This window comes from Fistularia commersonii, chromosome 29 (genome assembly GCF_037954325.1).
Source record: "Fistularia commersonii isolate RoL2024-O1a breed Wild chromosome 29, RoL_Fcom_v1.0, whole genome shotgun sequence".
In the NCBI taxonomy this organism is placed as follows: domain Eukaryota; kingdom Metazoa; phylum Chordata; class Actinopteri; order Syngnathiformes; family Fistulariidae; genus Fistularia; species Fistularia commersonii.
This window is the reverse complement of record NC_141312.1, coordinates 162,501-179,565: the sequence shown is the minus strand read 5'-3', so window position 1 is coordinate 179,565 and position 17,065 is coordinate 162,501. Positions and strand designations below refer to the sequence as shown.

The following is a 17,065-nucleotide window of genomic DNA, read 5'->3' as shown; positions in this document are numbered from 1 at the left end:
GCTGCTCCGCGCCGCTTGGAGTTCACTGCCGCCCGGAGACGCTGCGGGGAAAAGTCCCGCCGGAGCCGCGGACACACTCCGGGACACCGGAGCCCGCGGTCCGGGACAGGACACGGCGAAACCGGAGAACCCGGGGTTTCAGCGGGGTTTCAGCCGGACCTCTGCGGGGTTTCAGCTGGACTTCAGCGGGGTTTCAGCTGGATCTCTGCGGGGTTTCAGCTGGACTTCAGCGGGGTTTCAGCTGGATCTCTGCGGGGTTTCAGCTGGACTTCAGCGGGGTTTCAGCTGGATCTCTGCGGGGTTTCAGCTGGACTTCAGCGGGGTTTCAGCTGGACCTCTGCAGGGTTTCAGCTGGACCTCTGCGGGTTTCAGCTGGATCTCTGCGGGGTTTCAGCTGGACCTCTGCGGGGTTTCAGCTGGATCTCAGCGGGGTTTCAGCTGAATCTCTGCGGGGTTTCAGCTGGACTTCAGCGGGGTTTCAGCTGGACCTCTGCGGGGTTTCAGCGGGATCTCAGCGGGGTTTCAGCTGGATCTCAGCGGGGTTTCTTCAGGGGCCGCGGCAGGACCGGTGCTGCTTTTAAGGCCTGTCGGAATTTTGGAACGGGGTGAAGGCGTGTCTCTACCTCGGTCTGGATACGGAGTTTACGATTAGAAATAAAAGATAAGAAGCCAAGTTCGGTTCAATATAATATTACTTTAATGATTTTCTTTTTTAATTTGAAGTGAAACCCTTTACTATGCACAGGTGATCATCTGCCGGAACCCAAACGGCTCTGTTCGGACGGACCTGAGAGGAAGAGGATTTTCTAGAATCGAGTCTCCACCGGAGTCAGACTCGCTCTGTAAAACCGTCCTGTCTTGTCTTGGTGAATCCACTGTCATGCCAAAGATGCAAATATATGAACTTAAACAGGCTAAATGTTCTGAAATCTGCCTTAACTGGAGAATACTCAGTCTTTTTAGGGATGAGGGAGCTTTCACTCCCCCTCTTCCTCTATGGGCCTCTATGGGCCCCAAAGGCCTTTAAATGAAAACAAGCTCTAGCAAAGATGGAGATGCGCCAGCTAAGGAACGGCTCTCGGAGTAGAAGTCATGGAAGTTGTACCCCTCGAGGCGCCCATCCACTTCCCAGTTGCCGTCTTCTGAACCAAATGCCAGCCGGTCCAGAACCCCTTCACGATTCAACATGGGTTCTAGCAGTTCTCTGACGAGCTGACTGCAATGGTGACCGAGGAGAACCCGGCCTCGGGAGGCAACCGGGCGCTGAAGGGTCCGAAGGGGTCAGGTGAGGAGAGCCGGTGCTTCCTGAGCGGGATCAGGTGGGGGTTCCTCAGCAAGGTGTAGACCAGGGCCCAGCGTCTCCTGGCCCGACCGCTCACCCGGGGCTCTGCCAGGGGAAAGGAGTGCTGACAGCTGACGGCTGACGAACAGGCGTAGGCCGGGGATCGGAAGCCACCTACCCGAAAGCGTGTTGCCGAATGTGTGGTAGGAGGCCGGCGGGCGCCCCTGCGGCGAGCAGGAGACCAGAAGCTGGCAGAAACACACCATGGACGGGTTGCTGTGGTGATGGTCAGCGAAGATCATCCCAACCCACGTGCTGTATCCTGGTGTAAGGACAAAGCGGGGCAGGCGTGAACATCTGCAGAACCTGGCCTCACCCTTCATCGGCTCCTCGTCCGGCGAGTCCGTATCTCCACACCAACACTTCTTGGCTGTCCACCGACCGAACCCGACCCTCCTGACCAGAGTCAGAGTCGGGACACCGGGAGCGAGCGTACCGGCGTCCAGGCCTTCGTATCCTCTCTGCATGATGGTCCTGTCGATGCGGGACACCAGCCAGGTGCCGACCACCACGCTGCTCAGCAGCCGCAGGATGCAGCTGCTGATCCCCAGGATCACATTGTAGAAGAAGAAGAAGTAGCTGAAGCAGTGGAAGGCTTTCCTGCAGGCGGAGGGAAGGGCAGAGTGTTACCATGTGCAGTTTCTCACCTTCACTGAGAATCCAGGTTAATGTTTCAACACACACACACACACACCTGTTATTCAGAGCCAGGGGTTTGTCGGGGTCACTGGGAGACAGTTTGTCCTGAAGGAAGAAGAGCTGCACCAGGACAACCTGGAGGATCACCATGGCCACCACCAGGCTGATGGTCAGACTGGAAGGCAGAGGAGGAGAGGGAGGAGGAGACCTGTGATCCTAACACACACCATCACACACACACACTCACACACACTTACATGATGATGCCTAGGTTGCTGAGCATGCTCAGTGCGTGCCCGTGCTGCACGGGGAGGATGAGGAGGTAGACGAACACCAGGGCGAGCAGGAAGTGGACAAAGTGGACGATCAGGAAGCCTAGGGGGGGAAGAAGTTCCAGGTTGGAGCTTCACGTTCGTCTTCTATTGTCAGCGGTGGCGGTGCTTCTCCCTAAGCCTCTGTGAAGCTCTGGCCGGCGGTGGCTCAGGAGGACCATCCTGGTCCTGGAGACTCACCCCACAGCGTGAATGCGATCTGCCAGCCGGAGTACCTCGCAATGGAAGCCTGCGGGACAAAACCGCAGCCTGAGCGCGTTCCGCTGGTGTTTCCTCAAAGGTCGTGGAGGAGACGGGAGGAGCGGGTTCTCCTCGCACTCACCACGCTGACGGCCGAGGAGATGCTGTGAAACTTCGCCGGGATGAAGTCCTTCTCTCCTCTCCACAGTCTCCTCAGGTGTTTCCTTCAAGCAGCAGAATGGTAGGAGATGTTCTTCTCTGGTGTGAGAGACCTTCGTCCGGGATCCTCCTACCTGTAACACACCAGGACGTGGAGGGTGTAGGCCACCGAGTTCATGCTTGCAAAGATGGTGGTCGCCGTCCAAGTCCCTGCAGGAGAAGACATGGAGATAACCAGCTGCTTGCTGTGATGACCAATAACAACCACTCATCCATCCATCCGTCCATCCATCCATCCATCCATCCATCCATCTGCACAGCTTATCCCGCTCAGGGTTAGGGGCGGAGCCTATGGTGATCAGAAAAGAGGCATTGACTCATTGGCTCCCCCTGGACCAATGAGAGTGCCTCTTGTAGAGACGTGTGCTGTGGACTCACTCCTGGCCACGGTGAGAAGCTCCTCTAGGCGAGGAAGGGCGTCCTCCAGGGCCTGGGTGCGGTTACAGGATCCCGCCAGGTCCTTCAGCAGGTCCTTCCAGGTCTCCAGGCGGTCGAAGGCGATGCTGCTGAGGCTGTAATCGGCCAGAGTGGCCTGGGGGGGGAGCAGACCGGGTTGAGCGGGCGCGGAGGAGGTTCTCCGCTACCAAGAAGGTCCCGTCTCTGACCGCGTAGAGGCCGATGAGGGAGATGATGGCGGTGCCCAGGACCCTGTTGGGGAACTTGAAGGCGGGGTCCCACCGGTACACCCGGCTCTGGAACCAGCCCGGGGCCTCCCCGCCGCCCGCCGTCCTCCTCAGCAGCCTGTGAACGTGCTGGAGGTGGTGCTGCTCCGTCAGCTCCTCGGGAACCTGGAGGAGAAGGTCCGGAAGGTCTCAGTGACAACTTAGCGGGATCTTCTGACCGACGGCGGCGAAGGGGTCCGACCTCCTCCTGCCGGAGATGCAGCTGGACGTCTTTGACCAGGATGTAGACGAAACGTCCCAGGAGGAAGACGAGGGAGAGGATGGAGGGCCACATGATGATGATCTTCTGGTATCTTCCCAGGATCTGCCAGGAAGGAGGAGCAGGTTGATCCGCCGCCGTTCTGATCGGGCGGCTACAATTCCAAGCCGCAGCCCCTCCGCACCCACCTCCCCGGACGGACAGGTGAAGGTGTCCCACGCCGTCACCGCCGCCCTGCACACAAAACCACTTCAGGACCGAACCGCGGTCCGACTCCGCCGACCGAGGAGGACGTTTACCAGGCCAGGCAGTAGAGGAGCCCCATCACGGCACCGGCGCTCCTGAACGGCGTGGAGAGACACGCAAACAGGGGGAAGTACGCCAGACCCACCTCCAGGGACCCCGCCAGGTACACCACCACTGTAGGAGGACGGGCCGCAGAACATCACCAGGAGGACAGGAGAAGAGAAGAAGGAAGAGGAGGAGCAGCTCCCCACCTGTGGCCCAGGGCGGGACGCTGAAGGGCAGGTAGTTCTCGGAGAAGAGCAGCAGGACCCCGTAGGACGCGGCGCCGAAGGCGAAGCCGTACGACCAGCGGTTGCTGAAGCTGCCGATGGAGTCCAGAGGCCTGGAGACCAGGAGGACGGGTCAGAGGACGGGTCAGGAGGCCTCCTGGCGAGGAGACCTTCGCACCTTCACCCGTCCTCCTCGGCGGGAGCGCTTACACCACCACGGCGAAACGGCCCCCCAGGGAGGGCAGCAGGAAGTCCACCGCCAGGGGGCGCCGTCTCCTCTGGAGGAAGGACAGGACCCCCACCACCAGGACCTGGAAGCACACCACACACACACACACACACACACACTCCGTTGACTCACACTGCAGACCACACTCCACGGTACCGGTGAGTCGGTGAAGTCGAGCGGAGCCGGCCCAGGACCCAGAACCTGCAGAACCTGCAGAACCTATGGTGAGGGTTTGGGTCACTCACAGCAGGCAGGAGGGACAGGTGGAGGAACATCTCCATGGAGACCCCGTTCTCACAGCGCAGAACCACTGCTTCCCTGCAGAGCAGAACACACAACTGTGTGTGTGTGTGTGTGTGTGTGTGTGGAGGGGAGCTCCAGGAGGAGGTGGTACTTACCCGGGTTCCACCTGATTCCCCATCGCCGACTAACGAGAACTTCAGCTTGCAACCCACGGATCCAGGAAGAGACAAAGAGCAGATTCCTTTTTTTGTTTCCTGCTTTCAGTCACGTGACTTTGACCTTTAAACTCCAAGCTAAACAGTGTGCTTCCCTCTGACACACACACACACACACACACGCACACACACGCGCACACACACGCACACACACACGCGCACACACACACGCACACACACACACACACACACACACACACATAGCTATCGACTCCAGTGTTAGCATAAGGAAGGCAAACAGAGGCTGACCGTTGGGTCACCTCCTGCCTTCACTGACGTTCCTGCACCTCCTTCCTCCCGGAAGGTGTGTGAGCAGATGTTTGAAGGCAGCCCAGAAGACGAGAACACTTTGTCAGAACAAAAGGGAGGAGACGTTTGCTGTAGAAGGGTTTTATTTCTGGTGTTTAGATTAACTTGTCTGGTCAACCTGAGGGATTTACTCCTCCACCATCTTGGAGGGGTCGGGGGGGTCGCCGGCCCCATCAGCAGGTGCCCTCCTTGACAATCACAATGTCCATCCTGGTCTCTCTGGAGATACAGTGACCACACACACACACACACACTTAGTAACCTTCACTTTAAAGAGGTCGGTGTGATCGCTGTCCTTTCTCCTCCCCGCCAGCAGAGCGCCCCCTGCTGGTGGCCCGAGGCAGCACTGGCACTCACTGCCTGTGGAAGCAGAGGGCACAGTCGTTGGCGTAGGTGTTCCCGTCGCTGCCGCACACCGGGGCCAGGTTCAGGGGGCACGCAGAGCTGTCCTCCATACACTCCAACTGCAGGACACACACACACACACACACACACACACGACAGTGTTTCGCTGGAATCCAAGTGTCTTTCCAGGTTGTTGTTCAAAGGTAAACACACAAACACACACACACTTGTTGGTCACTGCCTGACCTTTCTCAGAGCTCCATCTCTTTCCACGGCTCCTGAGAAAAACAAATCAAACCATTTTTGAGCCGTTAGACAATCAATGATTAACTGCTGCAGAGAAAAGTCCAGCATCTGTGCACGTACACACACACACACACACACACACACACACTCACAGGTGCAGTGGTAGTACTTTTCACACAAGTTCTTTAGTACATTCAGAGCAGAACCGAACTATGGACTGACTTTGGTTTTATATATATATATACAAACATACATACATACACACACACACATATATATATAATCGTGTAAAACTAAAACACATGTACGTGTATATGTATATATAAATGTGTCTATATAATGTGTCATGTGTGTGTGAGTATATAAAACATGGTGGTGGATGGACCCGGAGCAGCACAGGTGAAGGGTGTCCTGAAGTTCAGAGACCTCCAGATGTTTCCTTACCTGCAGCCAGGCAGAGGAGCAGGAGAACCAGGACCACTCGTACTCTCATGGTGGAAGTTTGTGAGTGAGGTCGCTGCTCGCCTGCTGCTGATAGCACTGCATGTGTGTGTGTGGGAACACAGCAGCTGAACATGAAGACACACACACACTCTCTCTCTCTCTCTCTGCAGTCAGTCAGCAGATCACCTGGTCACCCATCTGACACACAGCCTGGAGAACACACCCATGTTGACACACACACACACACACACACCCATGTTGAGTGACACACACACACACACACACACCGGGGAAGGCGAACTCCTGAGGAGTCGTGACGGAGCAGCTGACAGTGGAAGAAGTGTGAGAAGACACTGGAGATGGTTTTAGTGAAAATGTATGAACTTTATTGGTGGATGAAAAGAGACACGATAATCATCAACATCAACATCAACAACAATAACAATATTAAACTGTAAACCAACAACATCCAGAAGAGGAGAGAAGACCAGCCCCCGTTCCTCCACAGCGTTCCAGTGGAGACCTCTGTCTGCAGATATCTCAGACAAAGTGCTTAGGCTAAACGGAGGCAGAGGTCAGGACCTCCTGCAGGAGGAGAGGCCGACCCAGACCAGAACCTCCTGCGGGTCCGGAGGAATCCGCCGTCGGTTCGGACGGCCCAGACCCCAGGATGGAGCCCACCGGGCCGGTTTCAGGAGAGCCGCCGGTTCGGCGTCCTGCAGTTTGGGAGCGGGCAGAAGACGGCCCGGACCTTTGACGGCTGGCAGTTTGAGGACGGTGAAGATGACGAGGACGTTCGGATCAGGAACCGAACTTCAGGAGAGCAGCTTCCGGACTTCCTTCTCTCCGTTTGGCACTTTCACCTCTCCTTCGAGGCCAGATCGGTGATAGTTCTGGTCCAGACCCCCCACCCTGAGAAGGACCTGTGGAGACGTTCCATCTGACCCTCCTCGCATTTCTATAAATACTTGATTTTTACACCTCAGTTCAGGTCGGGACCCGCTGATCCTCCAGAAGTCCAACAATTACAACAACTTCACACCCCGTTAGACGGCATGCTGACACACACACACACACACACACACACACACACACACACACACTCACACACACACTGAGTCCAGGTGTGCCGCCCTGCTGGAAACATGCAAGATGTTCTGGGGTTCTCCCGGTTCCAGTTCAAGATGGCGCCACACCAGACCGATCGTCCGAGGTCAGGTTCCTTGAAAGCAGTCCTGGTTCCTCCCCGGCCGTGGTGGACCCCCTCTACACCGAGGACAACCAGAGACGGAAGTCCGACCTGCAGACGTCCCCTGTGTCTGCCTCAGGTCCGACTGAGAAGGTCCCCGGACGCGGCCCGAGAAGAAGTCATCCGTCTATTAGCGGCCGGCGGCGGTTGATCCCGGGCCGAAGGGGACCTTCTCCCCAGGAGCCGAGGGCACCTCCTGGTACTACAGACCTTCCGGTTTGGAGCCGCTGCCACCTCAGGTGCCAGCCTGGGAGCGGAGCTCCGGTCTCCAGTTTCTCCGGCCCTCGGGTCCACCAGGTCTTGGTTAATACTCGGGCGGTTGCATTGACGTGCGTCGGTTGGTGGTTGGAATCCTCAGAGGAACATCTGTACAAAAGTAAAAAGACATAGAAAAGTCCTCCCGGTCGTTTGGTCTCAGGGTTGCGGTTCTGCTCCCGGGTCGGGTCAGACGCAGCTCTCCCTGCTCTTGGCGTCGGTGAGGAAGGAGTCCAGCCGAGAGATGTCCACCGTCACGGCGTCTCGCTTGCTGAGGTGGACGTCTTTCAGGTGGTCTTCGTCACTTTGGTCCTTGGCGAAATTCACAAACACCTGGGAGGAAGAAAAGGAAGGTTGAGAACCCGAGGAGGTGGAGAAGAAGGAGAGGAGCTCGGCCCGACCGCCGTCTCCTTACTTGGTCCAGGGTGGTCTGGGAGACGGAGTAGTCCTCGATGCTCAGCGCCTCCTTGTTCCTGGAGAGCAGCGAGAAGATGCGGGCGAGGGAGGTGAGGGAGGAGGGCAGCTGGTACTGCAGCATGTTCCTGTGCTTCTCCTTCAGCGTGCTCCCCGGCAGCTCCAGCTCGATGAACTCCGTCACGGGCCGCAGGTCGGGGTCGGGGCCGGCCACGCGCAGGATGATGGTGTACCCGTCTCCGAACCTGGTGCCACGCGACAGGGCGTCAGATCTTACCTCCAGCGGGGACCTCCAACCTCCAGCCTCCATCTCAGGTCCTACCTGTTCTTCAGGTGCTGCACGCTCCCCAGGCAGCGGAACCTGCCGTTCACCATGATGGCCATTCTGGTGCAGAGAGCCTCACACTCCTCCATGCTGCAGGACGGCAGGAGCACATCAGGGTGTGTGTGTGTGTGTGTGTGTGTGTCTGCACACGTGTGTGAGCTTCTCCTCACCTGTGGGAGGTCAGAACCACAGAGCGTCCCTCTTTGATGATGCTGAGGATGGCGTTCCACAGGGCGCGGCGGGCTTTGGGGTCCATGCCTGTTGTAGGTTCATCCTGGGAGGAGAGAAGATGGGTGAGCAGGTGGAGGTGGTGGAGGGCATGGAGCTGGAGGTCCTCACTCACCAGAAACACCACCGGCGGCCCCCCGATGAGGGCGATGGCGGTAGAGAGCTTCCTCATGTTGCCTCCACTGTAGCTGCCGGCAGCTTTGTCCACGTACTTGACCAGGCCCAGCTTCCTGATGCCCCACTCCGCCACCTGGAGGACAAAGGCAGGTTCTGCGTCAGGAGGTCCGTCCTCGCCGAGGTCTTGCTGGACGGGAGCTCCTCCTCTGGACTCACCTCGCAAACCTCCTTCTCAGGGACGCCTCTGAGGATGGCGTAGAACTCCAGGTGCTCCCGGCCCGTCAGCAGTTCGTTGATGGCGTCGAACTGAGGGCAGTAGCCCATGTTCTGGTGGACCTCGTCCATCTCCGCCGTGACGCTGGAAACGGGACGAGGTTAGAGAAGGACCCCCTTCCGAGCGGGAATGACTCGGCCGCCTCCCGCTCCTCACCTCTTGCCCGCCAGGAAGGCCTCCCCGCCCGTCACCGCCGAGTCCCCGGTCAGCATCTTGAAGGTGCTGGTCTTCCCGGCCCCGTTGACGCCGAGCAGACCGAAGCACTGCGGACGGCAGCGTCGCCGTCAGTGAAGGTTCGGCAGAGGAGCGGAGATCCGTCCGGCGTGACGCAGAAGTTCTTACCTCTCCGGGGGGAATCCCCACGCACAGACGATCCACCGCCGGCTTCTGCTTGCGCTTGTAGATCTTGGTGAGCTGGCGAAGCTCCAGAATGTCGGCCTGTCCTCCTCCGCCCAGGATCCTCTGACGTTCCCGGGCCACGTCTTCGTCCTCCTCGCCGATGGGCTTCAGGTGGCCGGTGGAGGACCTGCGACGCCGGGACGAGAGCTTTCAGAGGCGCCGTCATGGCGGCGCGGGAGATCCGGGCGGACCTTCACCCACCTGGCCTTGAAGCAGAAGCGGTACTGGATGAGGACGGTGATGCAGAAGAAGACCACGCCCTCCACGGCCATGGCGAACAGGTTCTTTCCCACCATGTCCCAGGCCAGCGGCGAGCGGAACCGGTTCTCCCCTGGACACAAAGCGGGGCTGTGAGAACCTGCCAGAACCTGCCAGAACCTGCCCGGGCGGGACGGAGGAGAAGGACAGCGGACGTCCAGTACCGAATCTCTCCAGGGCGTCGGCCATGGCCTGGTTCTTCACCATGTCGATCAGCCCTCTGCCCAGGCAGAAGTGAGGGAAGATGAGGAACACGTTCTTCAGGATGTCGTTGATGCCGCCGATCTCCTGGGAGGAGAAGCGAGAGAGGACGTCAGGGTCTCGACTGCGAGGAGGTCCAACGGGTCCGGGCGAAGGCGGGCCTCACGTTGCTCCCAAAGAGCTCCAGCACGAAGGTGGACACGCTGCCGTTGATTCCGATCAGGATGTTGACGCTGGTCAGGACCACGTAGGCGGTGCTGGGGATCTTGAAGAAGAAGGAGGCCGGGTACATCAGAGGGGTGATGGACCACCTGGAGAAGACAGGGGCATTGAGGGTTGAGAGCCAAGCAGGACCTCGGGCGTCGGCCCTCGGAGAAGAAGGCGAGCTCCACCCACCCGTAGAGCAGCAGCAGCATGGCCAGCACGGGCAGGTTGGTGGAGGACACGTAGGCGTCTTGTTGAAAACACACGAAGATGATGATGACCAGGGTGGCCGGGACGATGTAGTTGCACTGAGGAGGAGGAGGAGCGGGCGGAGGAGGTCAGGGCCGGCTGGGAGGAGCGGCGGCTGGAGGAGGCTGGAGGCGGCGGAGATGCTCACCATGTCCCACACGAAGTTGGCCAGCCAGTAGAGGAAGGGCTGCACGCCGCTGATGAACTGCATGTGCTTGGCTTTGTTCACGCGCTCCTGGATGAGGAACACCACGAAGCTGGCCGGCACGAAGGACATGGCGAAGATCACGCAGATGGACACCAGCACGTCGACGGACGTGGTCATCCTGCGGGCGGAGGAGCGCCGGGCTGAGCGGGCGGGGGGTCGGCCGGGGGGGGCGGAGGGCTCGGACGGACTTCTAGATACTCACAGAGCCACCTGGGACAGCTGCTCCTTGGTGAGGTTCAGAGGGTGGTTGAAGGCGGAGATGCCGAACCTGGAGGGGTCGGAGCCGGCGGGCAGGCTGGCCCTCAGGACGCCGTTGTTCATCACGTTCAGGAAGGAGCCGATGCTGTGCCAGCCCTTGTTGTTGAACCAGATCTGGAGGTCAGAGAGCAGATCTGAGACGCTCGTGGTCCTTTCACGGCGGGAGACCCAGGAGAAGGACCCGACATGGCCTTCAGCGAGACATCTCAAGTTCACGTGCACTGCCTGAGGTGCGCCGTCAGAGGAGACTCTGGAGTTCCTGTGCTGACCTTGACGTTGTTCTTGGAGTCCAGGCCTTGGACGAAGCTGGAGAGGCTCCTGAAGAAGCGGTCGGCAGCGGTTCCCTGGTGGGCACAGGGGCGTCAGACACGCCGGAGGCAGGGCAGAACATCAGCCCCAGGCGGAGGAGAAGACCTACCCTCTCCAGACGGAAGCGCCTCCTCAGCTGAGCGATGGCCTCGTCCACTTCGTCTCTGTGGGACAGAAGCTGGGAGCTCCTGGCGCCCAGCGAGAAGCCACCGTATCTGCAGAAACACCGTGGAGAAGGAGTGAGCGGGCGGAGGAGATGCACGGAGGACCGAAGCCCGGGAGGCCGGCGTCAGGTCCGTACCTGAACTCGTTGACCCAGATCTTGTTCTTGAGGCTAAAAGAGGAGAGAGCGGGTTTAGTCCTTCACACCTTCTGGACACTCAATGACAACACGGTGGATGCGGAGGAGCGTCACCTCTTCCCGATGATCTGGGCGTAGGTTTTCACCAGGTAGTCTGAGATGTTCCTGCCCGTCAAATTCTGGAGGGTGTCCGTCGTACTGATCTTCACCTGGACGCAAAGACGAAGACATCTCAGCCACGGTGAGAGAGAGCGCCGAGAAGCCCCGGTCTTCTCCAGGCCAGCTCAGGAGACGTGGGCGTCAACTGACCTGTGGAGGAGGAAGTCCTCCGGCCCCTGGAGGACACTCCGGCAGCATCCTCTTCCTCCCCTCACAGCTGCACTCACACAGGGGGGACGGGTTCTCCATCGACCAGTTGCCCTGCTCCAGCATGTCCTGAACACTCTGAGGTACCGAGGGGACGGACCAGACCTCCTCCGGCGCGGCACAGGACCCGTCCCTGGAGAACATACAGGCGGTCCGTGGAAGGAGGTCCGTACAAGATGGCTCAGGTTAAAGGTCCGGAACTCACCGAGAAGATTCCCCTTCCATGCAGTGGGTCCCGAAGCCGGGCGTGTCCGTCAGAGCTCCCAGGAGCCTGCCGGTGTGAGGATCTTCAGGAAGGTCGTTGCTGCGGAGAGAAGACAAGGCGTGACCCCGCCGGTCCTCACCGGACAGCGGCAGCGCGGCCGCAGACGGTCAGGACCGGCTCGGCGAACCTTCGCCCGAGGACAGGGAGAAGCTCTCGCACCTGATGAAGGTGAACTGCTCCTCGTACATGCTGTGGTCCAGGGCCAGGCTGGGGTACTTCCCGAAGGGCGGGACGATGAGGCTGAAGACCAGGGCGATGCACACGAACACGGCCGGCAGGACGATCTGCGGGAGGAGATCTCCTTGAGACGCCGAGGAGGACGCGTGCGGCGGAGAAGGTGGAAAGATCGGCCCCCACCTGAGCGAAGAAGCCTTTCCTGGAGCGCCGCGCGTACAGGAAGCGTTTCCATAGCAACGCCACAAACTGCTGCCTCTTCAGGCTCCAGCCCTTGACCTGGAAGGAGCCTTTGCCGTCCGTCCCGCTCAGCCAGTCCGTCTCCCGGGACTCTGGAGACACCCACAGACGTCCTGAGCAGGTCCACGGGGACGCCGGAGGCTCAGAAGATCCCGGCGCGGTCCTACCTGGGTCGCCTTCCGAGTCGTTGAAGTCCAGGTCGTCCTCGGTGAAAGGCTTCAGGCAGCTCTGGTGGTCTCCGAAGGCGTGGTGGCGACGGGTCCTCGTGGGCACCACTCCGTCTGAAACCCAGGAGAGGAACACGTTGATGGACCCACAACTCCTCATCCTCACCGGACGCCACCGAAATGAGAGCAGATCCGCCTCACCTGAGAGCTCCACTGAATCCACCCCGCTGTCCTCCGCCACCTTCAGGAAAATCTGAGACAACACAGAACACGGTCAGATCTTCTGCACCGGACAAAGCCGAACGTGCTTCGAGGTCCCCGAGGGCCCCTGGTCCAGACCTCCTCAAGGGTGGTGTCTGATATCCCGTAGCTGGATATTCCCAGGTCGCCCAGCCGGTCGTCCAGCTCGTGGAAGAGCTCCACGAAGGCTCCGTCCTTCGCCGACTGGTAGGGCAGCACGTAGGTGAGCTCGTGTCCCAGGTCCTCCACCAGGCGGGCCTCGCAGACGTGCTTGCAAATGACGTTGGAGATGAGGGAGACGTCTGGAAAGCAGGAGAGGTCGTGAGAGGGAGTCAGGGGTCGTCCTGCCGGAGGGAAGGAGGAGGCCTCCTCACCGATGGTGGTGGTTTCGCTCTCGGGTTCGCTGCCCAGACCTGCGTCCGAGCTGCTCTCCGACACGCTGTCCTCCTGGAGAGCAGAGAGAACGTCACCAACATCTCCCCGAAAGCCTGAGCTCCAGAAGCTCTCAGATGTCTCTGCCATTCTGGACCTGAGACTGCTGACGGTCCTCTCCCGTCCTGACCTCGGGCCGTACCTTCTCAGTCTTCTTGTTGTAGGACACGGTGCTGGCAGAGTTCCTGCAGGACTGCAGGGCCAGGTCATAGTCCCTCTTGACCAGCGTCAGGTAGTAGCCCGTCCCCAGCTGGGTCTTCAGGAAGAGCGAGGAGCCCACGCAGCACAGCTTCCCGTGGGAGATGATGGCGATGCGGTCGCCCAGGATGTCGGCCTCGTCCATGTGGTGGGTGGACAGGATGATGGTGCGACCTGGCGGCCACACACACACACACACACACACACACACACACACACACACACACACACACAGGTTCAGGCTCAGCGTGAGCTCCTGCAGGTCTTCATGCGGGGCAGCAGGGGAGCCGTACCTTGCCTGTACTTGAGCAGCAGGTCCCAGATGCCCCTGCGGGCGTAGGGGTCCACGCCGGCCGTGGGCTCGTCCAGGATCACCACCTTGGAGCCCCCGACGAACGCCAGCGCCACCGACAGCTTCCTCTGCATGCCGCCTGGGGACAGCGGGACGAGCGCTCAGAGACGGGGCCTCGAGGTCTCGGGGTCTCGAGGTCTCGGGGCCGGCGCGGGACCCACCTGACAGCGTGCTGGTGCGAGAGCGACGCTTGTGAGGCAAACCCACGTCGGAAACGATCTGCTCCATCTCGGCCTTCACCTGCTCCTCGGGGAGGCCCTTCAGCCGGGCGTAGAACCAGATGTGCTCCTCCACGGTCAGCCTGCGAGGACAGAGACGGAGAAGCTCAGGGACGGCCGGAGGAGCCGCCGCCGCCGCCGCCGTACCACGTGCACCTACATGCTGAAGAGCACGTTGTGCTGGGGACAGACGCCCAGGTTCCTCCTGATGGCGCTGAGCTCGGTCCGGATGTCCTTGCCCAGGATGTAGGCGGTGCCGGAGGTGGGCGGGAACAGCCCCGTCAGGATGGACCTGTCGGAAACATGGAGGACACCTTCGGTCAGCTTCTGCTGGCTCCTCCTCCGAGCGGCCGCCCGCACCGGGACTCACATGGTGGTGGTCTTGCCGGCCCCGTTGTGTCCCAGGAAGGAGGTGATCTGGCCCTCGTAGAACCTCAGAGACAGCCCGTCCACGGCCAGCTTGTTCCCGTGGCTGTAGACCTTCACCAGGTTCTCGACGTAGACCCCCGGCTCGATGTGGCCGGGCTCCTCCTCGATGCACACGGCTGGGGAGGAACCAGAGGCAAGAGCGGGGCAATGACGCTCCGAGAAGACCGGAGGGCGGCGGACCTCGGGGGGGCGGCACCGATCCCTACCGTCAGCGTTCCCTTTCTTGGACAGAGGAGTGGAGATGTTCCTGTCCTCCTTCTCTCCACACCAGTAGGTCCTGGTGAAGGGGAAGTACCAGGGCCTGGGGATCCCATACTGACCTGGAACAGAAGATCCCGGGTGTGAGCGGGATGGAGATCTACTGGGGTTCGCGGTCAGCCGTCCTCCTGCGGAGCTCGGCGGGTCGAGAGGCGGGAACCCGTGCGAGACTCACCTGGGAACACGGCCTCGATGTACCAGGTCATGAGCGCGTACAGAACTGCGTCCAACAGCATGAGGCTGATGGAGGTGGTCAGGTTGTAGCTGTCCTCCTCCAGGGGGCTGGCCAGAAGGTTGGACCACTGGATCCCCACGCCCTGCTCCTCAAAGAGGGCGAAGTACTCGCAGCCGAAGCCGAAGGCCACGGGGGACAGCAGGCTCTGCGGGACGGACGGGGAGGACCTCGGATCAGAAGACGGCGAGGGATGCGCCGGGTCTCCGCCGGGTCTCCACTCACCACCAGGATCTTGGCTCCGAAGCCCACGTAGTCCTGCCAGGCCACGCACAGGACGTAGGGCAGGTAGAGGGTGAAGTAGATGATCCCTCCGCAGGCGGCCGCCAGGTTGGCTCTGGAGAACAAGGTGCTGATCAGGAAGCACTGCATGATGGTGACCACGCCGAAAGAGCCCAGGAAGAGGAAGACCACGCCGGGGTCGCTGTACGGCAGAAGGTTCCCCACCTGAGGAGGGGAGACACGGGGTCGGGGGCTTTAACAAAGGTCTCGTCCACCATGTTGAGGGTCGGAGCGCCGACTCGCTGACTCTCCCACCTTCAGCAGCATGACCAGCAGGCCGGCGCTGATGAGCAGCGGGACGAGGCTGCTGATGAACCAGCTCAGCCACAGGATGCCGTTGTTCAGCCCCATGATCCTCATGGTCTCCTTGAGCCGCGCCTCCTTCTCGTAGACCACCCCCTTGATGATGATGGCCACAGAGTACATCCAGGCCAGGGTCATGAAGAGCGGCATGGAGCGGCTCATCACCCGCAGGAAGCTGCGAGCAGAGGAGAAGGTGAGCGGGTTGCTCCTCCACAGATCCGGAGATCCGCAGAAGAGCCTCCCTCCGGCGCTCCCTCACATGTCGTCCACGTAGCAGGGGTAGGGCATCTGCTGGATGTACACGCCCGTCCTGTCCTTGGTGCCCGTCACGGCCCTGATGATCCCGTGCTCGATCACGTCCTGCAGGTAGGAGAAGCCTCCCCAGATGTAGCGCAGGTCCTCGAAGGGGTCGGCCCTGGGGCCGGGGTCCCAGTACCTGCAGGTGGAGGCGGCGCCGGTCAGCCCGAGGCCACGCGGACCACGGCAGCAGAGCCCGGGACGCCACGGACTTACCCGTCCTTGATCTTGTTGGTCCGCTCCACGTTATCGATGTCCATGCGGATCTTGTAGCTGACCTTGGGAGGGAGGTCGGAGCTGCTGCTGCCGCCGGAGATGTCGGGGAACACGATCCCCGCCCAGAACTTCTGGTGGTCCAGAAGACCCATGGATTTGTTGACCAGTCGCTCCTCATTGGCTACCGGCTCCAGCTTGTCCAGGTTCACGCACTGCAAGGAAAGGGTGGAATCCCAGAGAAGAGCTGCGTGAGACAGGGAGGAGCTGAAGACCTCCTACAGGTTAGACTCCCACAGTCCGACCCGCTTGAAGCCGGCCTGTATCTCAGACTGCTTGAGGAGCCTCCAGGTTCGGGGCGGAAGGAATGAAGGAGGAGGATTCGTTGGGCCTCGACCCAGATCCTCCTTTGCGCCGGGCTTTGGCCCAGTTTCTCCAGAGAAGATCTCCAGCGTCCGGTGCAGAGGGTTGTTTACAGGTTGACCCCACGACTCCGCAGCGCATTTCAAGGGCTAATGTGAAGCTAACGAGGAGTTAACGTGGGGCTAATGTGACGCTACTGCCAAGCTAACACGATGCTAACATGAAGCGTGAAGCTGTCCCATTGACCCGTCCCAGACCTGGTGTCCCTGGGGGGGGGGGGGGGGGGCTCTTTGACACACTCACCTCCATGAAGCGGGTGATGGTCTGGATGGCCTGGTCCGTCTCGTTGAAGACGTCTCTCCAGGTGTAGGCTGATCCCGAAGGTCGGCGGTCCTCCGAGGCCTTGGACAGGAAGTTGGACACGTCCACTACCCTCCACTCCGATCCGCTGAGCTGCGAGTTGAGGAAGGCGGCGCTGGCGTTGTTCTGGAGCAGCGTCTGCGGAGATGTTGGGTACGGTTAGTGTTCGGAGGGGTCGGGTCTCCGGGACACGTCTACCGACCGGGGAATGAAAGGGCGTGAGAGAACGTGCCCTCTCATCACCCCGGGGAGCCCACACTGGTGCGACTGAGAAGATCTGAGCCCAC

At 60.3% G+C, this 17,065-nt stretch overlaps 3 protein-coding genes across 5 annotated transcripts in view; all 3 read right to left on the bottom strand.

Moving 5' to 3' along the window:
- Positions 1-677: 677 nt before the first annotated feature.
- On the bottom strand, positions 678-4,798 carry stra6l (STRA6-like). The gene is made up of 17 exons (XM_086176870.1): positions 4,737-4,798; positions 4,584-4,656; positions 4,320-4,420; positions 4,092-4,222; positions 3,894-4,014; positions 3,783-3,828; positions 3,577-3,699; positions 3,318-3,500; positions 3,091-3,244; positions 2,787-2,862; positions 2,636-2,717; positions 2,494-2,542; positions 2,239-2,356; positions 2,037-2,156; positions 1,779-1,942; positions 1,461-1,604; positions 678-1,387 (listed from the first exon to the last, which is right to left on the bottom strand). The coding sequence occupies exons 1-17, from the start codon at positions 4,757-4,759 to the stop codon at positions 1,194-1,196; spliced, it is 1,902 nt and encodes a 633-aa protein (XP_086032996.1). The 5' UTR covers positions 4,760-4,798; the 3' UTR covers positions 678-1,193.
- Positions 4,799-5,170: 372 nt separating this feature from the next.
- spink4 (serine peptidase inhibitor, Kazal type 4) lies at positions 5,171-6,287 on the bottom strand. Its single transcript, XM_086177181.1, has 4 exons — positions 6,141-6,287; positions 5,697-5,728; positions 5,463-5,569; positions 5,171-5,324 (listed from the first exon to the last, which is right to left on the bottom strand). The coding sequence occupies exons 1-4, from the start codon at positions 6,271-6,273 to the stop codon at positions 5,279-5,281; spliced, it is 318 nt and encodes a 105-aa protein (XP_086033307.1). The 5' UTR covers positions 6,274-6,287; the 3' UTR covers positions 5,171-5,278.
- A 216-nt stretch (positions 6,288-6,503) lies between these two features.
- LOC147216482 (phospholipid-transporting ATPase ABCA1-like) overlaps positions 6,504-17,065 on the bottom strand; it is a 23,220-nt gene continuing 12,658 nt past the window's right edge. The window contains exons 12-49 of one of the 3 annotated variants that reach the window (XM_086177157.1): positions 16,722-16,916; positions 16,059-16,270; positions 15,805-15,981; positions 15,498-15,720; positions 15,186-15,407; positions 14,904-15,108; positions 14,677-14,790; positions 14,412-14,586; positions 14,202-14,333; positions 13,985-14,124; positions 13,765-13,902; positions 13,416-13,645; positions 13,216-13,288; positions 12,941-13,143; positions 12,803-12,854; positions 12,602-12,715; positions 12,378-12,526; positions 12,180-12,304; positions 11,961-12,059; positions 11,699-11,888; positions 11,504-11,598; positions 11,390-11,422; positions 11,198-11,303; positions 11,049-11,123; positions 10,724-10,893; positions 10,462-10,639; positions 10,257-10,372; positions 10,027-10,171; positions 9,824-9,947; positions 9,603-9,732; positions 9,345-9,528; positions 9,159-9,265; positions 8,945-9,086; positions 8,727-8,861; positions 8,554-8,657; positions 8,381-8,473; positions 8,060-8,303; positions 6,504-7,977 (exon numbers count right to left, since the gene is read on the bottom strand). In XM_086177157.1, the coding sequence (XP_086033283.1) occupies positions 7,834-7,977; positions 8,060-8,303; positions 8,381-8,473; positions 8,554-8,657; positions 8,727-8,861; positions 8,945-9,086; positions 9,159-9,265; positions 9,345-9,528; positions 9,603-9,732; positions 9,824-9,947; positions 10,027-10,171; positions 10,257-10,372; positions 10,462-10,639; positions 10,724-10,893; positions 11,049-11,123; positions 11,198-11,303; positions 11,390-11,422; positions 11,504-11,598; positions 11,699-11,888; positions 11,961-12,059; positions 12,180-12,304; positions 12,378-12,526; positions 12,602-12,715; positions 12,803-12,854; positions 12,941-13,143; positions 13,216-13,288; positions 13,416-13,645; positions 13,765-13,902; positions 13,985-14,124; positions 14,202-14,333; positions 14,412-14,586; positions 14,677-14,790; positions 14,904-15,108; positions 15,186-15,407; positions 15,498-15,720; positions 15,805-15,981; positions 16,059-16,270; positions 16,722-16,916 (5,493 nt within the window). In that variant the 3' untranslated portion in view covers positions 6,504-7,833. Of the gene's footprint in view, positions 7,978-8,059; positions 8,304-8,380; positions 8,474-8,553; positions 8,658-8,726; positions 8,862-8,944; positions 9,087-9,158; positions 9,266-9,344; positions 9,529-9,602; positions 9,733-9,823; positions 9,948-10,026; positions 10,172-10,256; positions 10,373-10,461; positions 10,640-10,723; positions 10,894-11,048; positions 11,124-11,197; positions 11,304-11,389; positions 11,423-11,503; positions 11,599-11,698; positions 11,889-11,960; positions 12,060-12,179; positions 12,305-12,377; positions 12,527-12,601; positions 12,716-12,802; positions 12,855-12,940; positions 13,289-13,415; positions 13,646-13,764; positions 13,903-13,984; positions 14,125-14,201; positions 14,334-14,411; positions 14,791-14,903; positions 15,109-15,185; positions 15,408-15,497; positions 15,721-15,804; positions 15,982-16,058; positions 16,271-16,721; positions 16,917-17,065 lie in introns of all 3 variants that reach the window. The other 2 variants (XM_086177154.1, XM_086177156.1) reach the window with 2 other exon arrangements.